This window comes from Corvus hawaiiensis, chromosome 5 (assembly GCF_020740725.1).
Source record: "Corvus hawaiiensis isolate bCorHaw1 chromosome 5, bCorHaw1.pri.cur, whole genome shotgun sequence".
NCBI lineage: Eukaryota > Metazoa > Chordata > Aves > Passeriformes > Corvidae > Corvus > Corvus hawaiiensis.
The window spans coordinates 57,050,632-57,068,089 of NC_063217.1; the positions used below are offsets into that span (position 1 = coordinate 57,050,632).

Here is a 17,458-nt window from a genome sequence, read left to right on the forward strand (position 1 = left end):
AGGCAAGTCACACGCTGTGCTAGGGATGGCACTGATGAAAGCAGGAGGCAAAACAAACAGGCTGAGACTGAACGCGTGACCTCATGATCAGGATGATGTAATGTATCCAAAGCTGACCTTTTTGCTTCCTGTTACAGCTTGACTCCAGAAATAACCCAGGTACCAGTGCATAATTCAATCGCAGAGGCAAGTTTATTCTCCTGCTCCATTATGAGGGCATGGTAGGCACCAACAATAAAGTTAAAGTAAATGTCAGGAGGCCAATGAATTGCTGAGGAGAACATTTGTTCTGATCTTCCATCAAGCACAATAACTCTAATGGAAGCTAGGAAGTGTCTGTAAAACCTAATACCATGATGCAAGCAGGCAAACACCCAATCTGCAGCCTGAGCACAGCAGGAGAAAGAAGAAGTAAGCAATCATTCTTACTTCACTACAGAGATATGAAAGCAAGCACAGCATTTCCCTACCATCCTTCCTGGCTTGGCTGAAATCCCTCCAGGGGACCTATCACCGTTCTTCCTGAGCAGTTTGGATCCAGCAGGTGACAGGAGATTTTTGGGAGACAAAGCTGATTAGGAATGAAGGCATGCTGAGCAGGTATGAACCCTGGCTGACAAAAAAGGGTTTTTACCCATTTTGTCAGCTGTGCTGCAGGTGCAGCGGGCTGGGTGACCCAGGACAGCTGGGGATGCAGGAGACCTGAGCTGCAGGGTGTGACCAGCCCTGTCCTCACAGAACAGATGGCTTACTGCTCCCTCTAGCTGCCCCCACAGCAGCAAGAAGAGAAGCTGGCTTGACTTAGAGGAGGAAGGCTCCTTTTTCATCTTCGGAGAGGTGCTGGAGCAAATCTGTGAGCTTTGGGAAGCATCCCATCCACAGCAGGGATATTAGAAACCAGTGCTTGATTTATGGATGAATCCATCTTCAAGTGCAGTGATCATTTTCAAGCCTCTGCTTCGGCAGGGAAACCAAATAGCTATTGGTTACTTCGTAAGTAATTTAAAACTGTGTTTGCAGTAAGGATCCTACTGAATCTTATAGGCAGGACATACCCATGTGCCAGAAGATGAGCTGGTGGGGAATAAGACTGACCTGGCTAAACAGAGAGCTTTGGCTGGAATTAAAAAAAAAAAAAAAAAGACAGCTTGTGGCCTCTAGAAAAGGGGCAGGCAACTAAGGAGAACTACAAGCATGTTGTGAGGTTATACAGGGAGAAAATGAGCAGGGTTAAAGCTCAGCTAGAACATTACCTGTTTTATCTGTTTACATAAAAGACAATAAAATACATTTCTCTAAATACAACAAAAGGAGGGCTAAGGAGAATCTCCTTGTAGAAGGGAGGAAATACAGTGACAAAGAACGCGGAACAGCTGAGGTGGTAGTTAATGCCTTCTTTGGCTCAGTCTTTAACAGCAAGACCAGTTTTCCTCAGGGTACCCAGCATCCTGCACTGGAAGACAGGGATGGGGAGCACAAGAGAACCCCCACAATCCAGAAAATAACGGTCAGTGACTTGATACACCATTTACACATGCACAGGTCCATGGAGCTGGATGAGATCCACCAAAGGGTACTGAGGGAGCTGGCAGAAGAGCTTGCTGAGCCACTTTCCAACATTTATCAGCAGTCCTGGCTAACTGGGGATATCCTAGAGGACTGGATAGTTGAAAACGTGATGCAATACCATGTTGAGTGCCCTCACACGGCATGTGCAGGATCTGGACAGGCTGGACCAATGGCCATGGCCAACAGGATGAGGTTCAAATAATGCCAAGTGCAGGTCCTGCCCTTGGGTCACAACTCCACTCAGTGCTCTACAGGCTGAAGGGGAAGGGTAGCTGGAAAGCTGCCCAGCATAAAACACGAGCTAGCCATGCCCAGGGGGCCAAGAAAGCCAACAGCATCCTGGCCTGGGTCAGCAATCGTGTGGCCAGCAGGACCAGGACAGTTTGATTGTCCCCTGTACCTGGACCTGGTGAGGCCACACCTCAAGTGCTATGTCCAGTTCTGGGCCCCTCCCTACACAAAAGACATGGAGGGGCTGGAGGGAATCCAGAGAAGGGCAATGAAGCTGGGGAAGGGTCTGGAGCACAAGGCTTATGGGGAGTTGCTCAGGGAGCTGAGGGCGTTTAGCCTGGACAAAAGGAGGCTCAGGGAGATCTCAGCCCTCTTTACAACTATTTGAAAGGAGGTTGCAGCAAGGTGGGTGTCAGTCTCTTCTCTTGGTAATAAATGATAGGACAATCAGAAACCACCTGAAGTTGCACCAGGGAAGGTTTATATTGGATATTAGGAAAAATTTCATCATGGAAAGAGTGGTCAAGTATTGGAACAGACTGCCCAGGTAAGTGGTTGAGTCACCATTCCTGGAGGGATTTAAAAGACATGTAGACATGGCATTTAGGGACACGGATTAGCAGTGGACACGGCAGTGCTGGGTGAATGGTTGGACACAATGATCTTAGAGGACTTTTCCAATCTAAATGATTCAATGAATGCAACCCTCAACACAAACCCCTAGGCAACTCTGGCAGGGCTTTCCCCTCCAAAGTCACTCCTGACAACTCTTGATGTTTTGTAACAGTTCTCATTGAGGTTGGATCACATATCCCAAGATCCCAACGAATTCCATCTCAGGCAAACAGGTTAGATCCAGGGTCATCTCACAGATTCCCCAAGTCTTTCTACTGACTGGTAGAAGGTATTCAAAGCTGAACATAACTAAATTCCTTCAGAAAAAAAATAAATCCAGTCCCAATTGTAACCTGCTGGGCATTTCTGAAAACCTGCCTGTTCAATTTTAGCCTGCTTTGAAAGCGCGTAACAAATTAAATGGGGCTCATTTGTTACGCAAATGATAGCTGGGGTTTCAAATAAAATAAGCCTAACCTTGATGGAGATTTCATCAGTGCAGGCTATTATTTCCCTCTGCTAATGGCTAACGGCCTAGTCATCTTCACCGAGCAGCAAGAGGTCTCCCAGCTGCCTGGGTGAATTATGGCTGGAGTAAGTAATATTAACCCCTCCAGGGTAAGTACATAGGTCATAAAACAAGAGCTGCACACAGCTGCTAATGCCAGCAAAGGCAGCCTGTATTCATCAGCTCGCTGGGTGTACGGCAGGAGAGGGACAGAAGGACCACAGGCTCTGTAGTGGCTGTGCCATATCACAGCAGCCCCACATTAATTGACATTTTCCTTTGTGGAGGGATGGATATAAGCACAGATGAAGCAAGATAGGGATGATCAGTGCTAGCTGTTCACAGATTATTAGGTCTTAGTTGAGATGGGGGGCAGAGAGGAGAATGCCCAAGAGTCTTGACTGTGAGGTGACCCCATCCCACTGACCAGAGAGCGGTGGCTCCGTGGGAGTGACGCGTCACTCTTGTGCAGCAGCACAGCTCATTTGCAACGCCAGGACTCGCTGGCTCTGGCTAAAGGAGTGAATAAAACCCCACAAATTGCTGTAATAAAGATTCAGCCCACAGACTCCATGGCGTAAACACACATCTGGTCTCTGTTTGTAATGAAATCAGCTGAAAGCACCATTGTGCATTAATAACAAAAATGCTCAACATATTGCTACCAAATAAGCTCTGCTTGTCTTGAACTTCTATTGTCACATGTTAATGCACTTTTAACACTGATAAATGATGAAGTGCTAGAAAACATTCATCAAGGGACTTAAGAGTCAAAAGATAAGCATTACTGCAGCATTGTTTTCTATTCCATCAATTCTTTTATAATTTGGGCAGAAGTTACAAACAGAAAGTCAGGGGCATGAATCAAACATTTCCCATTGAGCCTGCCTTTCTTTGGTAAAGATTTCTTAACTATGGGGTTTATCGTGTGCTTGCGTGACATGAAAAAATCCTTGAGGACGCATGAAAGGGCGTTTCCTTTTTCAACAACTCAGTACTTTCCATATGTCCACCCACCTCCTCCTCCCTCTTCTTCCTTTCCTTGCCATGAACAAGAAATGTCATTCACTCTAGTTCAATTCCACTCTCCAGTCCCTCTCACTTGCCTTCCCTAACACTCTTTGCCTTAATTTCCATAAGACACTTGCTTTCTCCTTGCAATTCCTGGCCACTATGCACGGCTCATGCTTTATGTGCAACTGCTGATCCTTTGAAGTTCCATGTGTGAGAAAACCAGGGAGCTGAGCAAGGTCACTGTGTAGACTCAGAGCAGTCAACACATGGGAAGGGTTTTACCTTTTGAGTGATGTGGTTGATCCAGGGTGAAGAGCAGTTGCTCAGATCAGGTCCTTGGGGTTCCCAGATACCGTCAGGCGCAAGACACCGGAAAGTTGCAACACCTGTAATAGGAAAGTCGCTGTGTTCAGTGTTACTGGTTGCATTTTGCCCTCAGCGCCTCGTGTCGAAGGCTTCTGGGAGCTTATTAGTGCTCAGGTCTTGAGTAGGACACTTCTGAGTCATCTCAGTGCCCTAGTCTCCCATCATCTTGGTCCTTTAAGGCCCTAAGACATAAAAGACCCACAATGTTGTGCAGGAATATTATTTCCAATTTGGCGAACAACGATTACAGACAGAGGACTTGCAGGAAAGCTGCCAGGTACTAAGAAATCGGAAGTAGATCTCAAACACCAAGCCAGCACCCTGGATGCTCTGGCCTACCACTGGTGATCTGGGATCAGACCCTGTGCCTCATCATCTTCCTTGATGCTTTATGAAGATTTTATGGCTCTGAATCATCATTACAACATTTGGGTGGAAACACACGAAAGTTTGAATGCTACAAACGCCAAGATATAATGCTGGACTTTACTGTCAGCCCCCAGCTGTCAAGAGGAACTTTAGAGGAGAGTTTTGTTTGGGAAGAGCTGCCCAATCCCTTCTGGAAAAGACAGAAAAATGCCTGAGACCCTTTCAGACAAAGGGAAATGCATCACTGCTAATATATCACAGCTTTTAACAAGTTGCACGAATCACCGAAATTAGAGATGGGAAAGGCTTATGGCCATCCCCTATCCATAAGTTGGGCTATTATTTTTTCCTTAGTTATTTTCATCCAGTCCTTAGCTCTTGTGCTTAGGAAAGGACTTCTTGCATCCCACCTCCATTTTCCTTCTTCATCTTTTTTTTTTTTTCCTTTTCACAGCTTTGCTTCCGAGTATCCTTTCCCGTCTCTGGGAACCACATCATACTTTTTGCATTAATTTTACCAAGTAGGGTTGGGAAAGACAGCAAAAATGTTCTTTACCTTTCTCACCACTTACGCCTTTCCATGACCCTCATACTTTAACACATGCTTTATCAGTCTGTCCTCACCAAATTCCAGAGTCAGTATTCGTATATACAGGTGTGAATGGCTCTCCAGGAGTGGAGAATTAACAGAGAGCCTCTCCTCTACAAGTCAGATCCCTTCAGCTCTCATTTTCAGGCAATTTCCTCCACTTTAAAGATTTCTTCTTTGAAACTGAGCTTTTGGGGCTGGACACCAAGACGAGCATGAAAAATAACTATTTTTAGAAAACTGCATTTGTTAAAACACAGCAAAATGAACCATATGCCAAAACCCATTCGTAACTCGATTATGTTTCAAATTGAACAGAAAATTTCCAAAAGCAACATTTTTCAAGAAAACAATTGCGGGAAGAGCAGAAGAAAAGGAGCAAAATCCAATAAGCAATAAACCATTTTGAAAGATTTGGCTTTGTTTCCTCCCCCCACTTTCTCAGCTGATCACACCGGACACTGGCTGCAGTTTGAAAAATCACTCACATGGGTTCAGGAGCCTCAAAGTACAAGTTTTGTTGATTTCCTCCCCTGTCCCCTCTCTTAGCAAAACAAGCAAAGCATTAGCCACCAACACATCAGTGAGCCCAGAGGCTACAAATACAGGCAGAACCAGGTAAAGCGCAGTGTACGCAACTTATGGAGGCAGAGGCTCTTCCAAGTGCATCAAGCACAACCCCACAACGTTTTAAGTACTGGCTGCGCACTGACAAGGTACCATAGGAAGTGGAGACAGTCCTCCCAACCCTTGACTCACCTATGGAGCCCAAGGGACACGGCTGCTTCGCCACCTGGCCCTGCCGAGTCCGAGACCACATAATGTCGCGGGCTTCCATGGGGTCACAGCTCTCCGCTCCGGCCGGCGGCAGCTGCGAGGAGGCGGGCGGCAGGTGCGTGGTCATGTCCTCGGGGACATCGGCCATGGGAGACGGGGTGCTGGTGCTCCTGTTCCTCCTGCCCGAGGCTGATGTGGTGGTGGTGCGGCCAGTGGTGCTGGTAGCCACCCGCGGCGTGGTGCTGGCAGTGGTGCTCCCCGGGCCCAGAGCCCCCGATGTCGATACTCCTGAAACAAAGGCAGAGCTGCTTAGAGAGAGGAAGGGAACAGGACTCATGCCTAGGTTCTGAGGATGTCCCCTCTGATGGCTCTGGTGGCCTGCAGGATGTAACTGGAGCTACAACTAAGGCAAGGCTTTCTGCACAGCCGCCTTTCAGAGAGAAGCTGGAGCAAACAGTGAGAGAAGCACACAGGGGGGTTATGACCACTGGAGCACAACTGATTTTCCAAAAGCCCTAGCACTTGATGATAATAAAGCAGCGCTTTATGCCCTCACCATTTTTCTTCTTGGCATTTTAATGTAAAAATCTTATTTTCCATCTTTTAGGGAACACCTAGCACAGAAGTGCTTTTAATTGTTAAGTGTTGCTGAAGGCCCAGCTGGTTTGGACAGAAAAGCATTTTCTATGACGTGATAAAAAACCCCCAACAAAACCCAAAACCAAACCACAAATCCATTCCCAAATCAGAAGTTCACAGAGGGGTGAACATGAGGCTGTACTGCAGAGCAAGCTGTCAATTTTCTCTGAGGTTCATGCCTTGCTGCTCCATCCCAAGAGCAATGCCTGGCCCCTTGATCTGCAGGCCATGTGACACAAGCAAAGGTGCACGTCAGCCCAGCCAAATCGAGACTTTAATGTTCAGCTGGGCTAATTCATTGAAAACCTGCAATGAGCAGTCAAGCAGGAAGAGGTGGGGAACTTGCTTTAAAAGTGCATTTATCCACTGTACATCCTGCAATAGCCACACTGAGTATGTGTGGAATATTGAGGGATGCCCACCTTACAATTACCTTATTTAGCCTCCTACTTAGACCAAGGTGCTTGTGCACACTGAGCTTCACATGGATTTGTCTATGGCTTGACCTGAAATATCAGGTGGGGAAACTGAAGCAGGCTGCCCCCAGCTGTTCCCCCATCACCCCTGTCATGCCATGTCATACACAGCTCGTAGAAAAGCCTTCTCCCATCTCCTTTACCTCTCTCAAAGACAAGCACCCTCCAGCTTCTCTCAGCGTAAGACTTTTACTCCAGTTAAATGCCAGATACTCACAACTGCCCCCTCAATCCCTGCCTGAGAAAACACTGGGGCTGACTGTGAAATGCAGGTAAGGAAGCAACATGAAAAGGCTTGTCTGATCCATTCTCACTTTAATTTCCATGCCGTAACACCTCAAGACCATCCCACCTCTTCCAGCACACAAAAAGCCTTTTATCACTGTTGCTCCATGTCCAGCAACAGGAATTGGAGTTTCTACACTAACTCACCTGAGCACCAGGACACTGATCTGAAACAAGTCTCCCAAGCTCAGTGATCAGATTTTCCAGCCTTCTCCTGCCACCTCCCTTTCACCATGAACCCTGAGTTTAAATGAACTCTAAAAATTACAATGCAAAAACATGCAGACCCTAACAGATTTCTTTGAGTTTCCACTCAAAGCTGCATTATGTCACCAAGTAATGATTTCCCCCTGACGGGGAACAACTAAAATTTGTAGAGAATTTCAGCAAATACTACATTTTTACCATAGCAGGGCTTCCCACAAGTATGTTTTATTTCGTCATAATATAGATTAGCCTGGTAGACAGCAACCTGCAAAATTTTTCCCCTTTACACTTGCAATAAGTTATTTTCCTTCTGCAAAATTACCTATGCCACGTGCAGAGGAACTGAGTAGATAAAGTGGATGCAGTTTCAAAGTCAAATCTAGCAAATCGTGTTTAAAATAATCCTTACAGTCATGTGTGAGCACATAGAAACATACACTGAGCACCCCGGAGCTTCCCTTGATCCACATGCAGGAGAGCTGCATTTTTAAGCCCAGTTTTCATTGAAAATCATTAAATATCCCACGGCATGCTGGTTTTGGAATAGCTCTGGCAAGTTTACTGTAGCAGTTAGGCACAAGGGATTTAATGGCATTTTCCTTTAGCCATAAAAAAATGAGCTGTTTTATCTTTCATAAAGCCCCTGGCACCAGTGTCAAAATCTCTTTGAAGGCTTGTTCTTCCAACTTTTTTCGCGTTCCACTGGGCTTTCTTGCTGCTTTTGAAAATAAACACATCCGCCATTTCCACAGCACAAGTTGTAAGACAACATGAAAGAGCTGCCTCCAAGTTGCCTAACGGAGTGAGACGGATGGGATACCACTGAACTGAGTTCAAAGGTTTGATTATTCAAAGAGTCAATTTGGTAATGAGCTCCAGCAATCATGATCACCATGCTAACACCACCCAGTTTCTCACCAGGAAATTTGCCAATTTTGCTCAGACAACTGTGTGCTTCAAAAACCAAGTTGACTGGTAAGGAGGAAAAGAACAGGGGATCAGGATCATTTACATGTAAATGATTCCCAAATCCAAGCAAAACCATGAAGAGACTGCAACCTGTGCAAAAGCACCTAAATCCTACAGTACAGAACAGAGATCAAACCTCCAGATTAACTCAGGCTGCCAATAAACTGTGAATTTTTAACTTGGGGGAAAGAAGCATTGCAGCACTGCTTCAGAGGGATTCTTCATATAACATTTCACAAGACAATTTTTGCTCCAAGACAAGCACCTTTAAAAATCACCAACGCTACTACAACTAGAAATGTATAAATTTAATTATTTTATTTTTACTGTTTATTTTTACCATGCATTGCCAGATCAAGACCTTACGGTTTTGGGTAAGACTCAGTTTTTACTCCTTTCGAATCCAAGACTTTGTAGACTTTGATTCCACGAAGCACAGCACTGGGATAAGAATTTTCAGTGCTCCCAAGAAAGCAATTTATGGCTGTGGAAACATTTCTTTCCCAGAAACACCCCAAAGTGACACTTCACTTTTTTCTTTCCTGCTCTATCTAGAGAGCTGGCAGTAATAGCAGACGACTAAGTTTTGCCATCATTCAGATTAGAGCTGCAGTCATAAAAAAAACAAACCCCAAAACATTTCCAGCACCCACAAGGGAGCAATTGCAACTCCCAGAGGGGTCTCTCTCTGCTCAGGGCACATTTGACTAGCAAGAAAATAGAAATTTTTAAGGTTTTTCCCTTCTCTCTTTTATTTCCCAACCTTTAAATAGAGCTCAGGCTTGTGGAGGCAGATAATTGCTAGGTGGAAGGAAAATCACGGTAGGGATCTGCTCATAGGGGAAAAAATCTCACATAAATAATGGACTGTCTTTACCCCCATTTCTGTCTGTTCCCCTTTCCTGAAGTAGTGACATGACAAATGACCAGCACTTCGTATTTGCCATGAGGAAAGTCTACCACGTGTCATCTAACCATGATATGGTTAAATGCTCTGCTCACCTCTTCCTGGCACTCTCAGACATGGGAGACTGCTTTCCCAATGACTCTGACTAGTGTTTTCCTATCACAGAAAGCAGTTTTGATTGAAAGAAAGGCTATTTGCTACCTTTTCTCTCATTTTTTTAATTTTGGCACCTAAGTCTCTGACTTTATGACCTAGTGTACTCAGTAATACTTTTTAAGAGATGTCATGCACTTTCTGTCCCATGAATGAAGATAACGGGGTGCCCCTCGAGCAGAAATTGCAGACAGGATTTCCTGGGTAAGGCTCACTGGCTTTGGCGAGGTAAAGGATGACAGGAGACATCCATCAAGCTCTCCCCCTGGGGTCACAATCCAAAGGCTCAGCCTGACAGCTGCGTGCTACAAGCCAGCACTTGCTCACGGAATTGGAAGGAGAGGCTGCGCTCCAAGTTCCATGCTCAAGGTCCAAGCAAACCATGATGACTTCACTCTCCGGCGAGTTCTGCATTCCTGAGCCTGATGCTCAAGGAGATGGGATGGGGCGACGGCAGCCAGGAGGCCCTGCCTGCTCCCCGTGCTGCACCTAATGCAGGGCTGGGCCAAGTGAGGTACAACTAATCCAGCAGCTCAACAGCAGCAATCCCAGCGTTCTCTTGAGCACATCCAGACTCCATGCACAATTATTTACACATGTTGCTGCTGATGCATGAAGGCAAACGGAGCACTGCAGGAGTCGGGAAGGCTGCGGGAAGCACAAAACCTGGAGGTCCCTCCCTTCCCTCCCTCCCTGCAGTTTTGCCCTTTTCATATTTGGCAGCCACATCCTTTGCTTACAGCATCCCTTTTATCATCTCTTCTTCTGCTGAAAGATGGTGCAAGTTGTATTTACATAGGAAAAGAGAAGGTTTAGGCATGCCTTGAAAGAAGCAGCACAAACCCCCACAAACCTAATACAACTGGAGGATTATATCACAGCTGTTTTTCTCTTCCCTGTCACATAAATGCATCTCACGGGAATTAATTTTCTACAGGCATTTTCAAATGCATTTCAGAATATCTTCTGAAACTCCCTAGAAAAATAGTAATATTTGAAAGTAAATATATTCCTACTGTCTTTTGCCATTTTTTCTTGTTTTCGTGTGGTTTTTTCCAAGAACTCCATGTGAGGTGACAGGAAAGGATGACCTACACAGACAGCATCAACTCATTAACACACTGGTGGACTGCAAAGTTATACTGAGTCTATGCCACAAAAGACATCACCCTGCAAAACCTTCTCATGGTAAATGTCTGCTGGAAGACCAAAAGCCACAAGCTGGTGCCACTCAAGAGCTGCGGGCCAGAGAATTGACAGGTGAGCTTAGCCCCTAAATTGTGTATAGCTCCTTCCACGTGTTTGAGAGCAACTATGATTTATTTTTACTTCAGGCAAAGGCCAAGTCGGCCTCACATCAAACATCCAAACAGTTCTCCCCTCTGCTCACACATGCCATTATTTTGGGAAGCTGAGCCAGAATCCTGTGTGTGAATATAAGTTCACACGCTGCTTTTGGGGCAGTTGGGATTGTGGAGTTTTATTTACTGACACTGACAAAAGGCTCCCAAAACCCATTGATGGAAAGATTACATATGCAGTGGCCCCACGGTGTTCAGCGTGGCATGCTGCCTTCAAGAACACAACTGCACACAGCCCTGCACCCTGAAAAAGTGACATGAAGTATGATACACAGCTCTCCCTTTTCCTCTGTCTTAACTAGCACAAGGTAATGAGGAAAAGCAGGGGAGGAAGATGCTGCATCTGAGAGAAGAAAGATCCATTCCCTTGTGGACAGCTGACAAATGGAAAAACACTTTCTGGATTTTCTTTTTTCCTACCTCTTCTAGCAGGGGATCAGTTTTTCTGCCCAAGGCTACTCTGCCCACATGTGAGTACTCTGCTGGGCTTGGGCAGATGCTGCAATGGATATGGGCCATATGTTGAGTTCCTGTACTAAGAGGAAACCTACAGCTGTGGTCCAAGACATGGTGCAGACTCAGGTGTTCTCAAGGCACTTCAAGCTGGAATCACTTAACACGCTGGAACTTTCCTCTGAGTCTCAGCCTTCAACATTAAACAACAAAGAAGGAGAGCCAAAAGTGGGTAAAATCATCACAACAGGCTCAAGTTAACTCAAACTGCCCCAGCTCGTCCTTTTTCACTGCACCACCACCCAGCAAGACAGTTAATGCATTCAAAGCAGCCACCAAATGCACTGATTTTCAACAGGCAAAAAATATGCCTACCAGAGCCCCTCTGACTCAAAACTCCACATTTCTGACAATGATCAACAGTTCGTTACACATACTGGATTGCTAGAGAAAGGCTGTTCTGTCAAAAACATTCTAGCTGTTATTGCAAATTTCTAGGTTTTGCCTGAAAAAATAAGAACCCAAACAGCAGCCTGACTGCATTTTCGTGAAATATCAACTTTTATGCTTCTGTAGGACTTTTGTGGGGGTGTGCATGTGTCAGCACTTAATACTTTTTCTGTCTCCAAACAGCTCTTAATGTCAGCTCCCCAATTTAGTTGTCATTTGAATAAAAGAAGATACTTCTTTATTTTCTTCTTTTTTTCTCTCTCTGACCCATTCTTCTCCAAGAAATTACTGGATCCTGCTTAAAATATGTAACTTCAGAGACATCAGACAAAACTTTACAGCACATATCTAGCAATACCAGGATATGAATGGGTACAGCACAGGAACATCACCTGTTGTCTTCACCATGGCCCTCTTCTCTCAGAAGACAGTTCCTAAAGTCTTATCTCTGGCTTCCAACCCAGGACTTCTGCCACTTTTGTGAACCTCTTGTACCCTTTGGCAACCATTCACTGAGGGCATTAATGCCCTATTGCTTGTTCCAGACTTTGTAACTGATTCTGAATGCAGAAATTTAACTGGACCATCATGCACAAGATACAAAAAAAATTGAGCATTTCTTTCAACATCATGCTGTAATGCTTTTAGAAATGCAGATGAACTATGCCCATAGGAAAAGATTACAGAAGAGATGATCTAATAGACAGTAGATCAGGATTTATTATAAACGGACACATCTAATAGTTTTTAGAGTTCAGTTCAAGGGCTATTTTTAGGCAATCTAGCTTCAATTCGCTCTAGTTCTCAAAAATACTGTCAGATGTGGTTGCAGGTACTTTGAATTTCTGGATTTGAGCATATAAAATCAGATTTTTTTTTTTTCAATCCACATGTGGTTTCACACAGGGGAAAAAAGAAGCATACAATCTTTTTTTAAGGACATACCAGCTGCATATTATTACTGAATGTATGGAGTGAACTTCTAACCTCCTAAACAATCACCTTGGCATGATTCACATCCATCTGAGCCAGTGGTGCAGATCTTATGCACTGTCTTCCAACCTGAATCCTTCAAACTCTATTAAAGAGAAGCCTGGAAGGAATTCCCCAGTATCCCATTGTTAGAGAAATCACTTTTGATTTCAGTAACAGGTGCTGTCAGTTTTTCATTCAGACCACATTAGCGTGCAGACACGTGAGCACTACATACTTACAGCTTTAAGAGATTTACTAGAGGCTGGGGTTGCCAGGATTTTTGTGGGTTTGGGGTTTCTTTAGCTTTTAATTAATTAAACCAGGTATGCTCTATCCATGCAAGCTGAAACATACCTTTTAGTTTCTAGGCAGAACAAGAACATGAGTAGCTGATAGCAGGGAAACTCAATTTTTTCCATCTGTATGGCAACGGATGTCGCTTCATCTAATGTGTGTTTCCCACTTTTTGCCTGCACTTCTGCATCTTTAATGGAACAACTTGCATGCACTGTGCAGAGGCAGTGCCAGATGGAGCCAGTCTCTCTCCAGCAGTTCTCCACCTCTGCATTTGCAAAGAATGGAATCGAGTGCAGGAATCATAAAGTGACTGTTCACGCCCCAGCATTTTCTCATCTACCCAATCAATGTGATGAGTCCTTTGCAGAGCCACAGGCAGTCAGCTTATACCACTAAAACATTTCTTCAGTTGCAAGATACAAACACAACTTTAATAAGAGAAAACCATCATCTTCAAATAGTCTCTGTTCAACTGTGTGTGTAATATCTCCAATCTAGATGTTAGTCAGCAAGAAGGCCAATTGCATTCAGATAAATGCCCTGGACTTTCTTAAACATATCATAATCTGCTTGTGAAATGGCTGGTTAGTTGCTTTCCAATTTGTGAAATGGTTCAAATGCTGTAAATAAAAAAGAAATTGGACAGCTTTCAAAAAGGACAGATTAGACTTTTCAATACTCAGTATTCCGTGCTTCCAAGCTGCACTCCTGTGATCTCCATATTAATATTTAAAACCTCGTTGTGTTTTGCTGTTATCTTGAGGAAGAGGGCACAGTACAATCGAGCCCAAGGAGACAATCCACTGGAACTGCAAGAAATCAGCCCCCTGGCCCCACAGCACACGTGTGTGCAAGAAGTGTCGGGGAGAGGTGGATGAAAAGTTGCCTGGCCCCACTTCCTCCTGTCCGGTTTGGCAGATTAAAATCACAAAGGCTACTTTTTGCATTTACAATTCACCTCCCTTTCTACCATTGTCCCTTGATCCCAGCTGCTCTGAGGCTCAGGATTTGATGTGCCTCCTGCATTCATGTACTGGACTTCCAAATCAGCCCTGATGCCCAGTGTTTGAAGTGTAAACACACTCTGTGGGTGGGCTGGTCAGCTGAAATCAAAGAGAGGAAAAGGAATAAACCATAAAATATCAAAGGTGGAGTTATGACTGCTTACACCCTTCTTCCTCTAACCCATGTTAGGATTGACTTCATCAGCATGCAGGTTATACTGCACCCCCAGGCATGAACTGCAGACCTGACAGCAGGCCCTGCTGTCTGTACAGTACAGTAACATCCATACTCTAGAGCAACGGGAATTACAAACCTGCCAGCAAAACCTCACCTTTTGTCTTTTACCAAACCCATCTATTTTCTCCTCTTGCTACTCAGTAGCTATTTCAAACCTGTTTCAAAATCCCAAATCCTTCTCCAAAGCCACCAAAGGTGCTTCCTCTCTATAGGGCATTTGCTTCACTCAGTCTCTGACTGCATTGGCTTCTATTTCACTTATTTGGTCCATTTACTCTTGTCCCTATGAGGAAACCATCCTGAACTGTGGAGAGAACTGACCACTGAAACCACCAGAAATACAAAATGCTGAGAAAGGCTGCCTTTTCTAATCCTTTGAGCATATCCTGGTGCACCTTGGTATGCATGTGCTGTCAAGACTCCTCCTGAAAATCAGAGGGCAGGCACGACCCTCAGCCTCTTGGCCATATCTTGGTTTGGGGCTCAAGTTGGTTCAATCCCCTCCCCAAACTTGCCAGTGGTTTGCTTTCTGCCCCTGGAGACACAGATGGAAAGGAGGGAGAGAAGAAACAAGCCTATGCTAAAAAAAAAATATTTTACATAAACCAATCCTAGGAAGCTGACAAAACTCCCCTGTAAAAATATCAGTATTAAGCTACTTTTAGAAATAAAGCAATTTCCTGGAAAAAACATAAAATGCTGCTCAGCTCCCTTTCAAAACTCTTTATTACTTATGTAGAAATGTCAATATATTGTAAAGCTCAATTCTAATAGCTGTATTCACGTTGGCTCAGGGATCTGCCTAAACAATGCTTAACTACAGCACTGGCATCTAAATTTGTTTTATAGATATCTGACTTCTGCAGAGGGCTCAAACAATGAGAACACCATTAATATTATGAAAAACACATTTACTTCAGCAAAGAAGATTTATAACAAATAAACAAACTGTGCAATATACAGGGTGTTTTAAAGTGAAATGAACTGGGTAGTACTTTTAAGGATCTCCAATTTTCATAACGGACTTCAGTACTGGACACAGGCTGCTTGGTGCACTATCAAGTCCATGCTGATATCCCAGAAAGCCTGGCATGAAAGCAGCAGCTCTCAACCATGTCCCAGAGGCTAATTTTTTCATTTGAGGGAGGCTGCTGAGGTGCTGGTAGCAATAGTGAATATTCATTCATATGCTTAGCATCTCAAAGATCTCGACTCTGAAGGCTCTAGGGCTGGAGGCATTACCACGGCCAGTCATCTCACTTGAAAAGCCACAGCAGGAACAGCATCCAAAACATCGGAAAAGGAGGTTTTACCTAATATTTTTGTCTGTGGACCATTAGGGGCTAGCAGCTCTCATGCAGTCAGCTTTGGCCAAGATGTAGTTTCCGACTCTTACCCAAGGGGTTGACGACACGATGACAATACATAATCCCAGGTTGGAGAAACTTTCAGCACTGATTTGTAGCTTTACATGTCAGCCTTCAGATTATTCTTGTTAATGGATAGTTCAAACCAGCACGTTGCAAGGTGATTGTGTTTTTTCATGTGAAGTCAAAGAATATACCCATTGACCTTTTAGGACTTAGAATTGGGCCCACATAAGAGAGAAACATAAAAAAAAACTTACAAGGAAATGAATAGGAGTGCTGAAAAGCAATTATTTTAAGTCAAAGCTGTACGCCTGCTTCTCCAGGTTTGGCGTGTGGTTTTACACGCAGTCAGGTGCTAAAGCTTACATGCCCAGGGGAATTACTGGTCCAAACCAGAGGCACCAAATGCACAGAAGAATGTCCATGTGCTGCTGTGCCAGACTAGGGATTTTCCATAATGTATTCTTGACCTGGAAGCCTAAACTGCACCTGATCCACTTGGGCTACCAACAAAAGCATTGCAGATCCTCATGAGCAACAGCAGAATCTCAGGAAGTTAAGAACTGGTAAAAAAAAAAAATCAAATAGGATGACATAGAAATGAAAAAAGCAAATTGTATCCTTTAGAGATTTTTAAGATGTGTAATCTCCTTGCCTTTTTATAAAACATACATCCATAAAATTAAGTACCTGATGTCACTGCAAAGCATAAATTTGATACTTTGAATAAAAGAAGCATGTCTCACATAAGAAGAAAAAAAAAAAGATAACACATTCAACATGTGAAAAAAGGGGAGAGAGAGGAGAGACAAGAGAAAATCTGACCTGGTTCAATGCACATGTCTTAAAAAACATAACTGCTAAATAGCTACATTTGTTTTACAGATAAACACAGGCACACAGACTTAACTATGTGAATGCATCTCCATGGGACTGCACGATTCAAAAGCATAGAAGAAAAACATGAGGGGGAAAAAAAGTAGTCAAGCAGTATGGATGCAAATTCTGAGATACAGCAGAGATGCAGATATACTTACAGATGTTACTTTCAATCTAGGATAAAACTACTGCTACAATACATGGCTAAAGAGCTGCTATATGCTTCTAGCACACAGCCTAAACCTCATTTTACAGCTCTCACAGGTAACATAAAATAAATGCACCAGTCTACAGTGATTATTAGTTTTCCCTCTCTTTGGTATCAAATATGTTCAAATGTTTTTGTTTTGTAAATATTTTACAACAGACCACTTATTACACGTGTTGAGACCTGTAATGTTATTAGCCCTGAGCCTTTCACATTCCATGCCGTGCATCAAGAAGTTTCATCAATTTGCAGGGAAGAAGTATATTAGTTTTTCTAGTCATTGCAGTGCTTCACAGGTACTAAAAAACTCAAAAGCCCTAATATTTTACATTATCCAGCCAGAACTCTCATTTTATAATAATACTAACCAAAAATCTAGCTCACTTATGTCATCAAAAGCAACTCTTCTTCCATTATCTTAAATATAAATGAGAAGAAGCATGCAGCTGAAGCAGACAGAATAATTTATAATGAGAGGAGATCTGTAATGCCAGTAATACTAAAAAACCCAGAGCCTAACACTGAACTCATCTGGAATTGAAAGAAAAA

General features: G+C 43.8%; 1 protein-coding gene across 26 annotated transcripts in view; it reads right to left on the bottom strand.

The window, feature by feature from the left end:
* Window positions 1-17,458, bottom strand: part of ADGRL3 (adhesion G protein-coupled receptor L3) — a 489,712-nt gene that overhangs the window by 96,910 nt on the left and 375,344 nt on the right. For all 26 annotated transcript variants that reach the window (XM_048303590.1, XM_048303593.1, XM_048303575.1 and 23 more), the window contains 2 exons: window positions 6,021-6,326; window positions 4,220-4,323 (listed from right to left, as the gene is read on the bottom strand). In XM_048303590.1, the coding sequence (XP_048159547.1) occupies window positions 4,220-4,323; window positions 6,021-6,326 (410 nt within the window). The remainder of the gene's footprint in view (window positions 1-4,219; window positions 4,324-6,020; window positions 6,327-17,458) is intronic.